Source organism: Chelonia mydas, chromosome 2 (genome assembly GCF_015237465.2).
Source record: "Chelonia mydas isolate rCheMyd1 chromosome 2, rCheMyd1.pri.v2, whole genome shotgun sequence".
Classification (NCBI taxonomy): Eukaryota; Metazoa; Chordata; order Testudines; family Cheloniidae; genus Chelonia; species Chelonia mydas.
The window spans coordinates 634,493-651,276 of NC_057850.1; the positions used below are offsets into that span (position 1 = coordinate 634,493).

The window sequence follows — 16,784 nt, forward strand, 5'->3', positions numbered from 1 at the left end:
GAATTAAGCTTGCCCCTGTGACAGCAGCATGATCCAGTCTTTGATTCCATGGATCACACAGTATTTTTTCTACGTGATCCCTGCTTCATTCCGTGCCCATGGTGGGTAGTGAGCAACACTGGACTGTGTAAGCAGAATGATGTCATTCCCATAAATGCTACCAGGTTGCTGGCTGCGCTCAGTAGGACAGGGAACATGTGGGGACCATAAGCAGTGCATGAATAGGGAGCTGAGCTCTTGTTACAGACACCTTGTGTTATTTCTCTGGCCTGAATGCTGACTGCCATTCCTCCCAATTCAGTGATGTACCATTTGCTCCTTGCACTGGTCCATTCATGCTTCAGAAGCTGGCTACTCATGGGAGTTGAATCCTGCAGGACTCAGCAGTTTTTAAAGACTTTTTGAGGAGGGAGGGGTAATGGGTATTATTATTATCTACTATCAGAACCCCTCAGAGTCCCCGTGATGAACCACGACCCCACTGCACTAGGTGCTGTACAAACACAGAACAAAAAGACAGTCCCTGCCCCACAGAGCTTCCAGGGTAAGGGTATGTCTGCACGCATTCACGGGGTGTGACTGCAGCTCCTGTGAACACACCTGAGTTAGGGTTCATCTAGCTAGCTTGGACACTGCAGCAAAGCTGCGGCATGTGCACTTGAGTGTGGGCTCGCCCCACAAGTAATGACCCAGGGGTGTGGATGGGCTTGTACAGCCCACACTGCCATGTACACTGCTGCATCTTCACTGCTCCACTACCCAAGCAAGCTACATTAAATTCAGCTTGGCTATGTCTCCATAAGCTGTAATCACTTCCCGTGATTTCAGTGTAGTCAGACCCAGAGGGATACAGACCAAAGGTGGAGTACGAGAAAACAACGAATCACTTTTTGTCAGCATGCTAGGCAGTGGTCGCAAGGTCTCTGGGGATTAGCTAGTCTTGTACCGGACCCCTCTTCCCACATTCAGGGAAGAGGGCAAGGAAGCAGAAAGTGACGGACTGTTATAAAAGGTCAATCCGCTGCGAACTAGCTAAGCGGCGAACAGAGGCAGTTTGCCTGGGAGTTTGCCTGGGGAGAGCCCCCTGAGGCTTTCATCTTGCCGGCTTCACTAAGTAGTTACCACAACAGCTGAGGAAGCTCGTAGAAGGACGGTAATATGGATGGGGAGCGTTCAGCTGTTGTGACCTGCACTGGATGTGCCATGTTTGTCTTTCTTCCACAGGACAGAAGTGACTTTGTATGAAGTGCAAGCTGGTCTCCATATTGGAAGAGAAGTTCAGGGTTTGGAGCAACAGGTATCGACCCTGCGTTGCATAAGAGAAACTGAAGATTTCCTGGACAGACGTCAGGATATGCTTCTACGGGCACAACATTCTGAAGAATCAGAGCAGGCTACGCAGCGGGGACAGGAGGATGGTGAAGAAATCTGGCAGCATGTGACCTCCAGAAGAAGAAAGAGGAGCGTCCATGTACCAGCAATGCAGATACCGATGAGCAACCGTTTTCATGTTCTCTCCACAGGTACTACTGCGGAGAGTGGACTAGATGATACATCTGAGGGAAGGGAGCAGAAGGAGACTCCACCAATTGGAAGGCATGAAATGCACTGTCCCAGGGATGGGGGTTTCATGACCACCACTCCCAAGAGAAGGAGGTGGGTGGTGGTGGTCGGGGACTCCCTCCTAAGGGGGACTGACGAGGAAAACCAAGAAGTCTGCTGCTTGTCAGGAGCTAGGATTCACGATGTGACGGAGAGACTGCAGAGATTCATCAAGCCCTCGGATTGCTACCACTTCCCGCTTCTCCACGAGGGCACCAATGATACTGCCAAGAATGACCTTGAGTGGACCACTGCAGACTACGTGGCTCTGGGAAGAAGGATAAAGGAGTTGGAGGCGCAAGTGGTGTTCTCGTCCATTCTCCCCGTGGAAGGAAAAGGCCTGGGTAGAGACTGTCGAATCGTGGAAGTCAACGAATGGCTACGAAGGTGGTGTCGGAGAGAAGGCTTTGGATTCTTTGACCATGAGATGGTGTTCCAAGGAGGAGTGCTAGGCAGAGATGGGCTCCACCTAACGAAGAGAGGGAAGAGTATTTTCGCAAGCAGGCTGGCTAACCTAGTGAGGAGGCCTTTAAACTAGGTTCACCGGGGGAAGGAGACCAAAGCCCTCAGGTAAGTGGGGACGTGGGATACCGGGAGGAAGCACAAGCAGAAGAGCGCAAGAGGGGAGGACTCCTGCCTCATACTGAGAAAGAGGGGCGATCAGCGAGTTATCTTAAGTGCCTATACACAAATGCAAGAAGCCTGGGAAACAAGCAGGGAGAACTGGAAGTCCTGGCACCGTCAAGGAATTATGATGTAATTAGAATAACAAAGACTTGGTGGGATAACTCACATGCCTGGAGTACTGTCATGGGTGGATATAAACTGTTCAGGAAGGTCAGGCAGGGCAGAAAAGGTGGGGGAGTTGCACTGTATGTAAGAGAGCAGTATGACTGCTCAGAGATCTGGTATGAAACTGCAGAAAAACTGGAGAGTCTCTGGACTAAGTTTAGAAGTGTGAGCAACAAGAGTGATGTCGTGGTGGGAGTCTGCTATAGACCACCGGACCACGGGGATGAGGTGGACGAGGCTTTCTTCCGGTAACTAACAGAAGTTACTAGATCACAGGCCCTGGTTTTTGTCATAGAGAGGAAAGAGGCAGGATGCCAGAGGATTGAATGAAGGTCCCATCAGAGCCGTTAAGACTGTGCTAAGATCCGATAAGGGAACCAGATCCTGCACTGGCAGATGGAGATGAAGGATTCCTTTTAAGAATCTAGACATCAATCACCCTGATATCCGCTGGGAGAGCAATACAGTGGTAAACAGACAATCCAGGAAGTTTTTGGAAAGGGTAGGGGACAATTTCCTGGTGCAAGTGCTGGAGGAACCAACTAGGGGCAGAGCTCTTCTTGAACTGCTGCTCACAAACCGGGAAGAATTAGTAGGGGAAGCAAAAGTGGATGGGAACCTGGAAGGCAGTGACCATGAGATGGTCGAGTTCAGGATCCTGACACAGAGAAGAAAGGAGAGCAAAAGAGTACGGACCCTCGACTTCAGAAAAACAGACTTTGACTCCCTCAGGGAACTGATGGGAAGGATCCCCTGGGAGAATAACATGAGGGGGAAAGGAGTCCAGGAGAGCTGGCTGTATTTTAAAGAATCCTTATTGAGGTTACAGGGACAAACCATCCCGATGTGTAGAAAGAATAGTAACTATGGCAGGCCACCAGCTTGGCTTCACAGTGAAATCCTTGCTGATCTTAAAACACAAAAAAGAAGCTTACAAGAAGTGGAAGATTGGACAAATGACCAGGGAAGAGTATAAAAATATTGCTCGGGCATGCAGGAGTGAAATCAGGAGGCCACATCACACTTGGAGTTGCAGCTAGCAAGAAATATTAAGAGTAACAAGAAGGGTTTCTTCAGGTATGTTGGCAACAAGAAGAAAGACAAGGAAAGTGTGGGCCCCTTACTGAATGAGGGAGGCAACCTAGTGACAGAGGATGTGGAAAAAGCTGATGTACTCAATGCTTTTTTTGCCTCTGTCTTCACAAACAAGGTCAGCTCCCAGACTGCTGCACTGGGCAGCACAGCATGGGGAGGAGGTGACCAGCCCTCTGTGGAGAAAGAAGTGGTTCGGGACTATTTAGAAATCTGGACGAGCGCAAGTCCATGGGGCTGGATGCGCTGCATCCGAGGGTGCTAAAGGAGTTGGCGAATGTGATTGCAGAGCCATTGGCCATTATCTTTGAAAACTCATGGCGATCACGGGAGGTCCCGGACGACTGGAAAAAGGCTAATGTAGTGCCCATCTTTAAAAAAAGGGAAGAAGGAGGATCCTGGGAACTACAGGCCAGTCAGCCTCACCTCAGGCCTGGAAAAATCATGAAGCAGGTCCTCAAAGAATCCATTTTGAAGCACTTAGAGGAGAGGAAAGTGATCAGGAACAGTCAGCATGGAATTCACCAAGGGCAAGTCATGCCTGACTAACCTAACTGCCTTCTATGACAAGATAACTGGCTCTGTGGATGAGGGGAAAGCAGTGGATGTGTTGTTCCTTGACTTTAGCAAAGCTTTTGATACAGTCTCCCACAGTATTCTTGCCAGCAAGTTAAAGAAGAAGGGCTGAATGAATGGACGATAAGGTGGATAGAAAGCTGGCTAGATTGTTGGGCTCAACAGGTAGTGATCAATGGCTCCATGTCTAGTTGGCAGCCGGTATCAAGCAGAGTACCCCAAGGGTTGGTCCTGGGGCCGGTTTTGTTCAATATCTTCATTAATGATCTGGAGGATGGCGTGGATTGCACCCTCAGCAAGTTTGCAGAGGACACTAAACTGGGAGGAGAGGTAGATATGCTGGAGAGTAGGGATAGGATACAGAGGGACCTAGACAAATTAGAGGAATGGGCCAAAAGAAATCTGATGAGGTTCAACAAGGACAAGTGCAGAATCCTGCACTTAGGACGGAAGAATCCCATGCACCGCTACAGACTAGGGACCAAATGGCTAGGCAGCAGTTCTGCAGAAAAGGACCGAGGGGTTACAGTGGACGAGAAGCTGGATATGAGTCAACAGTGTGCCCTTGTTGCCAAGAAGGCCAATGGCATTTTGGGATGTATAAGTAGGGGCATAGCGAGCAGATTGAGAGACGTGATGGTTCCCCTCTATTCGACATTGGTGAGGCCTCATCTGGAGTACTGGGCCCAAAACTGGACACCACACTACAAGAAGGATGTGGAAAAATTGGAAAGAGTCCAGCAGAGGGCAACAACAATCATTAGGCGGGCTGGAGCACATGACTTCTGAGGAGAGGCTGAGGGGACTGGGATTGTTTAGTCTGCAGAAGAAAAGAATAAGGGGGGGATTTGCTAGCTGCTTTCAGCTACCTGAAAGGTGGTTCCAAAGAGGATGGATCTAGACTGTTCTCAGTGGTACCAGATGATAGAACAAGGAGCAATGGTCTCAAGTTGGAGTGGGGAGGTTTAGGTTGGATATTCGGAAAAACTTTTTCACTAGGAGGGTGGTGAAACACTGGAATGCGTTACCTAGGGAGGTGGTGGAATCTCCTTCCTTAGAAGTTTTTAAGGTCAGGCTTGACAAAGCCCTGACTGGGATGATTTATTTGGGGATTAGGTTCTGCTTTGAGCAGGGGGTTGGACTAGGTGACCTCCTGAGTCCCTTCCAACCCTAATCTTCTTTGATTCTATGAAATAATAATAATCTTCATAATCAGATATCGGCGCCACATCTGCAGCCCACAATCAGCACCCCCAGCATTATACCTTGCCATTTCACAGAAGCTGGGCTCTTACCTCCAGGAGCTTGTCCCCGACACGGACTCCTGCTCGGGCTGCAGGGCCCTCCTCCGACACACGGGAAATAAAGATGCCCTGGAATCAAAACGTCATGTTAGCAAGAGGAGAACAGGCCCTTCACCCCAGGAGCTGATGTTACTGGGGGAGCAGAGAGGGAGGAATTCCCCCTCCTGGGGGTGTATGTTATTGGGAGCGGAATGCTCAGGCCCAGGAGTGGTGCTGTCTCTGGGTATTACACAGTGACCACAGGGAAGTGCTGGTGTCTCAGCCCAGAACCCACATTCCAGAGGTGACACCTTCCCCCTTGCTCAGCCCTACCAGACTCTGCCTTGCCCTATGTGCCCCCAGCACATCCACAGAGCAGGCCCAGTACACACAGGGGTCAGGCACTGCCATGATGGGGCACACCTCACTTCTAGATAGACAGATCCTGCCTGAGAGTAGGCAGGCACTTCCCGGCTTGGGCAGCCCAGCTCCTTACCTCGTCATCACCCTTGTAGGGAGTGGAGCCTTTGCCCCCTGCGATGCTGATGCCCAGCCCCCCCGTCTGCCGCAGGATAGTCAGGGTCAGCTGCAAGCAAAATGGAAACAGATCACAGCTCAATGCAGAGCAGCTGCCATAAAAACAGCTGGGGGAGTAAGGAGGGTGGCGGCACAAGAGCGCATGCAAGCTGGCATACATACCAGCACACAGGAATATGACTGCGAGTTTCGTTTCAGTGTGTACATGGCTGCTCATGTATTTGTGCAAAGCAGAAGGGCTGATGGAGGATGGGTTGGCGGCCACATCTGGCTGTTAGTGCCCAAAGCCATGGCACCAATCAGCTGGTCAGCCCCTTTTCCATGGATCTGTCCCTAACCTTTAGCCCAAGCCCCAACCTGCCAGCAACAAACATATCAGACAGTGAGGCCAACACCACAGCAAACTGAAAAGCAGTGGGTGTGGGCAGGAGACTCGGGGTGGGATGGGGGCACTGAGCAGGAGTTGGAGGGGACTTGGGGAAGTCAGGGGTGATTGAACAGGAACTGGGCAGTTGGCAAGGGGTGGAATTGAGCCAAATGGCGAGTGCCAGGAGCCAGGGACGCCACCTGTGCCACCTCCCAATTATGTATCTTGGTCTCTTTCCTTTGGGGTCCAATTCTATGCAGGTGCTGTGAAATTAAGGGCCCCACCTGACCCTAACATGGCCTGCACTTGGCTCCCACACACAGAGCAACAGCAGTGCATGGCCCTGATCAAATTACCCCCTTTGCCCTACTGGCTGCAAACAGGATGGGGCGGCTGCCTCCTCTTCTCTCCTCAGGGATAGGCAGACTCAGGATTCTGACTGAGGCATTCAACAGCTTCCTTCCCTCTCTGCTCTCCCACTCTCCCTCGCCCTGAGAGCACTCTGCACGTGTCTGGGCCTCAGCTGGCTGTGTCTAAATCCAGGGCCAGCAGAAAGCGCTGTGCGGAGAGGTGCTCGGCTCACACGCCCGCAATGACAGAGAAGGAAGGAGGTGTTCCTGGGGCTCACTGAGTGCCACAGGCCCAAGGAGCCGGGTGAGGACAGCCCATTGGGCAGTGGTGATGGAAATGCACAGAGACCCCGCTGGGGAGAGAAGGGTGCTGGTGGGGGAGGAAGGAGACAGGAAGAAATCTGCTGCCCTCCAGATGTCACTTCTCTGGAAACAAAGTCTAGAGCAGAGAAAGGCTGCTGCAGAGGCATCAAGCTCTAAGAGCACACACAGCTGGGGCCATCCCCAGAGACTGCACTGAGGTGGGAGACCAGAGCAGATTTGGGCCACCTCCTCTGGTAGCCTGTCTCTGGTATGGACCCTGCTAGCTGCTCCTCAGAGATATGTCATGGCAAGGGAACCACTGAATCTTGCCTGCCTGGGGTAGGCAAGGTGCAAGGGGCAGGGACCCTAGAGTTCTTGGAAAAGTCCACTTCACCCAGCTCCAGCTGCAGCTCAATGCATGATGTGAGCAGTGTGTGCACAACTAGACTTTATGAACTGAAGTTATTTCGCAGCTAGCATATTTTTAAGTTCCATGGTGCTTTGAGAGACATGGCCTCTGGAAAGCTGCCTGATCAGTCACGGAAGGTTTACAGCCCAGTAAGTCACTAGGCAAATGGGGTCTCTGTCTCTGCTCTCTCTCGGTTTCCTCTGCCCTTTTTGCTTTCCTGTATTTCTGCTCCCGTTCTGGTTCTAACAGGAATGAACCCTGTGCAGCCTCTGCCCATGGTGTCTTGCTATACTAATCTCAAGAGCGCCACTCAAATGGATTAAAAACCGGCTGACAGATCAATGGGGAATTATCAAATGGGGGTGTTTCTAGTGGTGTTCCCCAGGGATCAATACTTGGTCTAAAACTATTCAGCATGTTTATCAACGATATGCAAGTAAATATAAACTCACTACTGCTATAATAGGTGGATGAGTCAAAGATTAGAGAAGTGGCAAATAATGCTTTAGCTAAACACAAGTTATTGGGCTCCATATAGTGATAACAGAGTGAACTTTAAGGCCTTGTGATACATAGATTAGACTACATGATCTAATAGTCCCTTCTGGCCTTAAATTCTGCTAATCTATGAGGACAGAGCAGCGATACAAACTGATCTGGCTGCCTTGGTAACCTGGGTCCACTCAAACAAAATGTTTTTTAATATAGCCAACAAATGCAAAGTTATACAGTATAAACCAGGAATGCAGGCCATACCTATAGAGTAAATCCAGAAAGCAGTGACTAAAAAGGACTATGGAGCCATAGCAGACAAGCAACAGAACATGAGCCCCCAGTGGGATGCTGGAGTAAAAAGGGCTAACGTGATCCTTGGATGTATAAACAGGGACTAGAGAGTAGGGAGATGATTTTACCCTCTGTATGGCTCTGGTGAGACCGATACAGGAATACTTGGTACAATTCTGGTATCCATGTTTGAAAAAATGTTTAAAAAAAATTTAAGAGGGTGCAGAATAAAGCCACAACAATGATTCAAGAGCTGGAGAAAATGCCTGACATGGAGACTTACAGAGCTCAATCCGTTTACAAAAGTGACTGAGAACAAGGGTTGATTACCATGTATACGTACCATCATGGGGAGAAAATACCATACTAAAGGGCACTTTAACTGAGCAGAGAAAGGTAGAAAATCAACCAATGACCAGATGCTGAAGTCAGACAAATTCAACTTAGACATTAGGCACAAATGTTTAAAAGTTAGTGTGATTAATTACTAGAATAAACTATGAAAGGACGTGGTGGATTCTCTGTCTCTTCCTGTGTCCCAATCCTGGATGACTTTCTGGAACAGATGCTTCAGTCAAACACAAGTCACAGGGCTCGATAAAGGGGTAACTGGGTGAAATTCAGTGGCCTGTGATATACACTAGATGTTCTAATGTGCCCTCTGGCCTTAAACTCTGTAAGTCTTAAGCCATTGCCATTAATACTCTAAGTAGGGGGAAAAACCCTCCCTCCCCTGCAACTAATTCTACAGTAAGTGAAAGCAACACGGGGCCGAGAGACGCTAGAGATCATGGCAGGAAATAACCGAGTGAGATTCAACCTGGATACAGACAGCACATACATCCCAGGAGGGAGAAAGCAAACCCCAGATTCCGAATGGACCTTGGACCAAGATGGGGCGGCAGCAGTGAGTTAGACCAGAGTTTGCAGTGGGATAGAGCAGCTAGAAAAGCCCAATGGGATTGTGTGAGCAGGGAGGGGCCAGTCTCTTCTCTCTCCAGCTCTGTGCTCAGCTTCAGGTCCCTCAATCCCACATCTCCTGCCTGGGACAGGGAGGGGAGAGTCCTTCTCTATCTGCTCTGGGGAGCCTCACCTGGATACCCCATTCAGCCCTGGATACCAGGTGAGATACTGAAGGAGTGGAGGGTGCTCAGAGAAGCAGCTCAGGAGCCAGAAAAATTGACTCACCAGGAGAGATTAGAAGAGCTAAATATGTCTGGCTTCGCTAAGCAACAACTAAAGGGGACATGACGACAGGCTAGAAATATCCTAAGTGTGTGATCAGTGGAGAGGTGGGAGCTTATCGCTTGGGCTGTTTTGAACTAGACTAAAGCAAACAATCAAAAAGCTTAAGAGGAGTGAATGATCCTGCCCTGGCCTCAGAGATGGGATGTGGTGGGGAATTTCCAACTCTAACCATAAGAACAGCGCTATTGGGTCAGACCAATGGTCCACCTAGCCCAGTATCCTGTCTCTGACAGTGGCCAGTGCCAGATGTTTCAGAGGGAATGAACAGAGCAGGGCAATTATCAAGTGATCCATTCCCCCTCCGCAGCTTCTGGCATTCGGAGGTTGAGGAACATCCAGAGCATAGGGTTGTGTCCCTGACCATCCTGGCTAATAGCCATTGATAAACCTATCCTCCATGAATTTAGCTAATTCTTTTGGGAACCCAGTTATACTTTGGGCCGTTACAACATCCCATGACAATGAGTTCCACAGGTTGACTGTGTGATCTGTGAAGAAACACTTCCTTTTGTTTGTTTTAAACCTGCTACCTATTAATTTAATTGGGTGACCCCTAGTTCTTGTGTTATGTAAAGGGATAAATGACAAGTCCCTATTCACTTTCTCTGCAAGTTTTAGATTTTATAGACTTCTAGCATTTCCACCCTTAGGCCTCTCTTTTCCAACAGTCCCAATCTGTTTAATCTCCCTTCCTATGGAGGCTGTTCTATACCCCTAATCATTTTTGTTGCCCTTCTCTGTACTTGCCCTTCGCTGTACTTTTTCCAATTCTAACTTTTTTGAAATGGGGCGACCAGAACAGGACGCAGTATTCAAGGTGTGGGCGTACCATTGATTGATATAGTGGCATTACGATATTTTCTGTTTTATCTATCCCTTCCTAATGGTTCCTAACATTCTCTTAGCTTTTTTGACTGCTGTTGCACACTGAACAGATGTTTTCAGAGAACAATCCCACTTGAATAGCTGGGTATATACTTGGGGGTCTGGCCTGAGGCAACGTCTGTGCCACCATGGCCACACTATTTTAGCTCAGTGGTTCTCAACCAGGGATACTCAGAGGTCTTCCAGGGGGTATAACAACTCATAGATATTTGCCTCACAGATAGTTTTACAACAGGCTGCATAAAAAGCACTAAAATTTCATTGTGACTTGATTGTATTGCTCTATGTACTATGCACTGAAATGTAAGTACAATATTTATATTCCCATTGATTTATTTTATAATGATATGGTAAAAATAAGAAAGTACGCATTTTTTCAGTAATAGTGTGCTGTGACACTTTCGTGAGGAAGTCGTTTTTAAATGAGGTGAAACTTGAGGGTACACGAGACAAATCAGACTCCAGTAGTCTGGAAGAGCTGAGAGCCACTGCAGTAGCTCAAATAACACCCCCCATATGTATGTCTACCCCCACTTTGAATCACACCTCCCACCTGCTGTGCGGCCTTACACTATATTCTTTATTCCTTTTAGAGGTTGTGTTGCGTTATCACTCTTGTTCTTGGTTTGTAGGGAGCAAACATTCATAATAAAGGGCTGGTGAGCAGGGAAGGGAAGAGCCAGCTAATCTTCCTCCCTCAAACTGGCACTAAGGGGAGGGAGAGCAGCACAGCAGCCCGCATGAGCCAGTAATGGAGAGCAGCATCTAATAAGGCCAGGATCTGGGTTCAATACTGCTAGGTGCCCAGGGGCATCCCTGCAGATCTCCTCAAAGCCGCTCCAGGGACAACTTTTCTTTTATTGGGGAGGGGCTAGAGTTAAAAGATAATAAAATTATAGCTGTTTGGTACACTTGAGTGTAAATAAATTTAGTTGTGGTACAAAACTATTCTGTTCCAAACTCAGTGCAATCCTTATGTTACTAAAAGCCTCCAGGTGCCTAAGCTCCTGGGCTGTTGCTCCTGCTCATGACAGCACTGTGGACCTATTGTTATATGCTAACCTGTAGGCTTGAGAAATCCCAATCATCATGATCTGCCGGTTTTCCATATTCTGAGGTCTTGTTTATAATCTCCCTAAGGAACAAGTGGGGAGCTCCCTGCCCCCAGCTGTTCGTTAGAGCCCTTTGGAATTCAGTGCAGGGGTATGGGGCAAAGCAGGAGGAGGAAAAAGTCTGAGTTCCACCTGGATGGAAATATCAGAGCAGTTCTCAGGGTCACTTTGAGCAGCAAGGGTAGCAGGGAACAGTGCTAATTAGAGAGGACGCCAAGCTCATGATGCCTGCAAGCTGAGTCTGCCCCACAAGGAAGGACGCTCAGATGACACAGTGAGGCGGGGCAGGCTCACCAGACTATAGCAAGTGTCCAACTCGGTACGGGAGACAAGTCTAGGCCTCTCAGTTACATGGCAAGTTCAAGAAATATGGACGAGAGAAGCTAGTGCTTCCTGCATTAGGATCCTCAGATCTCCTAGTGGTACCTCTTGGGTAGACCCACATGCTGGTAAAGTCTGCTCTTGACAGGAATCTAGAGGAAAACTGCAGGAAGATGAGCTGGGCAGCTGTGATGGCTGATAGGACAGTCATTCGTGAATGAGCTTCTCCAGCCTGAAAGGGGAACGTCCGACCTCTCAAAGCGGCAACAAATCAGGGATTGGACCCAGACTGCAGTGCTTTCGCCCTTCCTTAGCAGGGGAAGTGGGACAACAACCCCTATTTCCAGGAGTTTCTACTAATTTTTTGTCTTTTCCTTGACCCCCATGAGCCTCCCAGATAACAGTCAACTTATCCTGACAAGTCCCCTTGCAGGAGGGCATTACAGGTCCAGATTCTCAAAGGAAGTTAAGGCTCTTCACTTCCCTTGAAATCAATGGGAGTCGGGCACCTAAATACCTTGTGGATCTGGGCCATACTCCCTGCTTTACAAATTCATAGAATTTAGGGCCAGAAAGGAGCAATATGTTCCTATAGGCTGACCTCCTGTGTAGCACACATCAGAGAACCTCAAACCCAGGGACTCCTGCATCCAGCCCAGTAACCTGTAGTTGAACGAGAGTGTCTTTTAGAACAACATTCAATCTTGATTGAAAGAATTCAAGTGATGGAGAATTTACCACAGCACTTAATAAATTGTTCCACTGGTTCTTGTTGATGAACTGAGGAATAGTTGGGGAAGTGACTTGCCCAAGCTCACGATTAGCAGTATGGAAAACATTTTATATGAAAGGAGAATGAGAAAAATGGGATTGCTTATTTTAGAAAGGAGACAAATCACAGTGGATATGATAAAAGTATGTAAAATAATGGCCTAGCAAAGGTAGAGGAGTTTCTATTTCCCTGTCTCACAACAACAAAGGAACATACAATGAAATTGGAAGGTAGCTAATTCAGTTATAAAAAGAAAATATTCTCTCTCACCACATGTAATTTAACTGAGGAACTCACTGCTACAGGATGTCTCAGACTAAGAACGTATAAGATTCAAAGAGCAATTAGACATGTATATGGTAACAATATCCACTGATGTAAAGAAAAAGGTTTGGGAAGGGAGATAAAACCTCCTATTTCAGGGCTACAGTCCTGGTACTGACTTCTGTGGGATGGGAGACTGGACTAGTTGAATCCTGAGTCTGATCCACTATGGCAAGTCCTGTGCTCCATGGCTGGGGCAGGAGATCGTTGTTTCAGTGCCTGGTTCTGAGACACAGGCCAGCGTCATAGTTCCAAGATTTTGACACTGTTCTATTCTATGCAGATTCTTAGGCGTGGTCTACAGTAGGAATTTACATTGGCATAGCTACATCTCTCAGTGTGTGAAAAATCCACACTCGAGAGATGTAGCTATATCGACCTAACCCTCAGTGTAGACAACACAAATTCTTCCATCAAGCTAACAACCGCCTCATGGGGAGGTGGATTACCTATTCCAACAGGAGAATCCTTCCCCTAGGCAGAGGTAGTGTCTATACTGAAGTGCTACGGCAAGACAGCTGCACCACTGTTGCATAGTCTTATACTACCCTCAACACCATAGTATCTGAGCACCTACCACTTGTGCATTAAGTGACATGAATAACATTGGTCATGCGTAGCTCCTTCTCTCTCATTCTCCCCCCAGGGTAGAACTGTGCATACAGTGGCGTGCTTTGCAGTTTGGGGTTTTAAAAAAACATTGCATGGTGTTTATGTTAGAGAAAGCTAACTGGCCGAGTGTACCTTGGACACAGAGCAGAAGGTGGGGAGATCTGTAATAATCCTTAGTTCCGTGGAAGTTTTTTTCCCAGTCTGGGACCAGACCCTGAGAAAGCTTTGTTTCCTGCAGACACTTACCCCATTCACTGCCTAAACTGGAAGCCACCAGAGCTGCCCCCACCGCTCTAGATCTAGTCCTGTGCAGGGATGGGTGGGGGGAGGGAAGTGAAGGAATGATATACTTTTATTACATGAGGATGATAAAGTATGTTCCAGTCCATTAGTAACTAAGTAGAATGCTGAACAGCATCTACTAGGGATAAACAATTTTAAATCAGCAGTTCTGCAAAACTTGCACCCAAGTGTATTAAAAAAGTTGGCTAAGGAGAGGTCTGGCCCACTGATGTTAATTTTTAATAGATCTTGGAATACTGAGGAAATTCTAGTAGACTGGAAGAGTGCAAATGTCATGCCAATATTCAAACAAGGCAAGCAAGATGACACAGGTAATTACAGGCCAGTTAGCCCGACAACAACATTGAGCAACAAAGCTAATATGGGATTTATTCAATAAAGAATTAAAGGATAGGAATAGAACTAATAGAAGCTGACATGGTTTTATGGAAAACTGGTCTTGTCAAACAAACCTGATTTCATTATTTGATATGCTTACGAGTTTGGCTGATAAAAGTTACTGCATAAAGACCTCCTGTGTCAAATTCAGTCCTTTGCTCTCAGAACAGAGGTGAGCAAACTACGGCCCATGGGACCCTCCTGCCCGGCCCCTGAGCTCCTGGCCCAGGAGGCTAGTCCCCGGCCCCTCCCCTGCTGTCCCCCTCCCCCACAGCCTCAGCGCATTGCACCACCAACGCAAAGCTCTGGGCAGCTGGGCAACGCAGTTGCAGAGCCGCAGCCTGACCCGGTGCTCTGGGTGGCGCAGCTGTAGAGCCGCCAGCCACCAGTGCTCCAGGCAGCGTGGTAAGGGGGCAGGATAGAGGGCAGAGGAGTTCGGGGGGGTGGTCAGGGGGCAGGGGTGTGGATAGGGGTCAGGGCAGGGAACAGGGGGGGTTGGATGGGGCAGGGGTCCTGGGGGGCAGTCAGGAATGAGGGGGGGTTGGATGGGGCAGCAGGGGGCAGTCAAGGGTGGGAGGGTCCGGGGGGAGGAGGTGGTGGAGGGGGCAGGAGTCCCAGGGGAGATGTCAGGGGGCGAGAAGCAGGGGGGTTGGAGGCGGGGGCCAGGCCACGCCTGGCTGTTTGGGGAGACAGCCTCCCCTAAGCAGCCCTCCATACAATTTTGGAAACCTGATATGGCCCTCAGGACAAAAAGTTTGCCCACCTCTGTCTTAGAGGCAACCCCATCATAGAAATGTAGGGCTGGGAGGGACCTTGAGAGATCAAGTCCAGCCCTCTTTGCTGAGGGAGGACCAAGTAAACCTAGACCCGCACTGACACATGTTTGTTGAACCTGTTCTAAATACCTCCAATTCCTCAACCTCCCCTGAAAGCCTATTGCAGAGTTTAACTATGGTGATAGCAAAAGTTTTTCCTAATATCTAACTTTGCTGCAGATTAAGCCCATTACTTCTTGTCCTACTTTCAGTGTATGTGGAGAACTATTGATCACCATCCTCTTTATACCAGTCCTTAACATATTGGAAGACGTATTAGGTCCCCCCCTCACTCTTCTTTTCTCGTGACTAAACGGGGCCAGTTTTTTAGCCTTTCTTCATACGTGAGGTTTTCTAAACCTTGTATCATATTTGTTGCTCTCATGTGGACTCTCTCCAATTGGTTCACATCTTCCCTAAAATGTATTTACCCAGAATTGGACTCAATACTTTAGCTAAGGCCTCATCAGTGTCAAGTAGTGCAGAACAATAAGCTCCTGTATCTTACATAGGACACTCCTGTTAATATACCCAAAATGTAGCCTTTTTCACAACTGCATCACATTGTGATCCACTATAATTCTCAGATCCTCTTCAGCAGTACTACCACCTAGCCAATTACTCTCCATTTTGTAATTGGACATTTGATTTTCCCTTCCAAAGTGAAGTGCTTTACAATTGCCTTTACTGAATTTCATTTGTTGAATTCGGAACAATTCTCTAATTTATGATTGTTTTGAATTCTAATTCTGTCCTCCAAAGGGCATGCAACCCCTCCCAGCTTGGTATAATCTGCAAATTTCATAAGCGTATTCTCCTCTCCATTATCCAAGTCATTAATGAAAATATTAAATAGAACCAGACCCAGGACTGACCCTTGCAGGAGCCCCCTAGATACACCCTCCCAGTCTGAGAGCAAATCATTTAAAACTATTATTTGAGTGCCGTCTTTCAAGCCTTATACACCTACCTTATAGTAATTTAATCTAGACCAAATTTCTCTAATTTGAGACTGTCAAAAGCCTTACTGAAATCAAGACATCCTGTCTGCTGCTTCCCCACATCCACTAGGCCAGTAACCCTGTCAAAGAAGGATATGAGGTTGGTTTGGCATAATTTGTTCTTGACAAATCCATGCTGGTTATTCCACATAACCCTAATATCCTCCAGGTTCTTACAAACTGAATCTTTAATAATTTGTTCCAGTTTCTTTCCAGGTATCAAAGTCAGGCTGACTGGACTAGAATTCCCCGGGTTCTCTTTCTTCCCCTTTTTAAAAGACAGGTACTATGTTTGCCCTTCTACACTGTCCTGAGACCTCACCTATCCTCCATGAGTTCTCAAAGGTAATTGCTGACAGTTCAGAGATTGCTTCAGCGAACCTGTTCTTTCCCTAGTTTGGCTTGCATTTCTTCCCCTTGTTAATAGTAATTGTGTTGAGTATCTGGTATTAGCCTTCTTAGTGAAGACCGAAGCAAAACAGACATTACACATCTTGGCCTTCTTGATGTCATCCGTTATTAGGAGCGCTGTCAATTAATTGCAGTTAACTCACACAATTAACTCAAAAAAATTAACTGTGATTAATTGCAGTTTTAAAATCGCACTGTTAATCAACAGAATACCAATAGAAATTTATTAAATATTTTTAGAAGTTTTTCTACATTTTCAAATATATCGGTTTCAATTACAACACAGAATACAAAAAGTGTACAGTGCTCACTTTATATTACAAATATTTGCACTATAAAAATGAAACAAAAATAGTATTTTTCAGTTCACCTCATACAAGTACTGTAGTGCAATCTCTGTTGTGAAAGTGCAACTTACAAATGTAGATTTTTTTTGTTACACAATAGCACGCAAACAAAACAACGCAAAACTTTAGAGCCTAAAAGTCCACTCTGTCCTACTTCT

The 16,784-nt window shown here is 47.5% G+C and overlaps 1 protein-coding gene across 48 annotated transcripts in view; it reads right to left on the bottom strand.

Moving 5' to 3' along the window:
- SCRIB (scribble planar cell polarity protein) overlaps positions 1-16,784 on the bottom strand; it is a 240,891-nt gene that overhangs the window by 155,751 nt on the left and 68,356 nt on the right. For all 48 annotated transcript variants that reach the window (XM_037891689.2, XM_037891716.2, XM_043538871.1 and 45 more), the window contains 2 exons: positions 5,842-5,931; positions 5,358-5,435 (listed from right to left, as the gene is read on the bottom strand). In XM_037891689.2, coding sequence (XP_037747617.1) covers positions 5,358-5,435; positions 5,842-5,931 — 168 coding nt within the window. The remainder of the gene's footprint in view (positions 1-5,357; positions 5,436-5,841; positions 5,932-16,784) is intronic.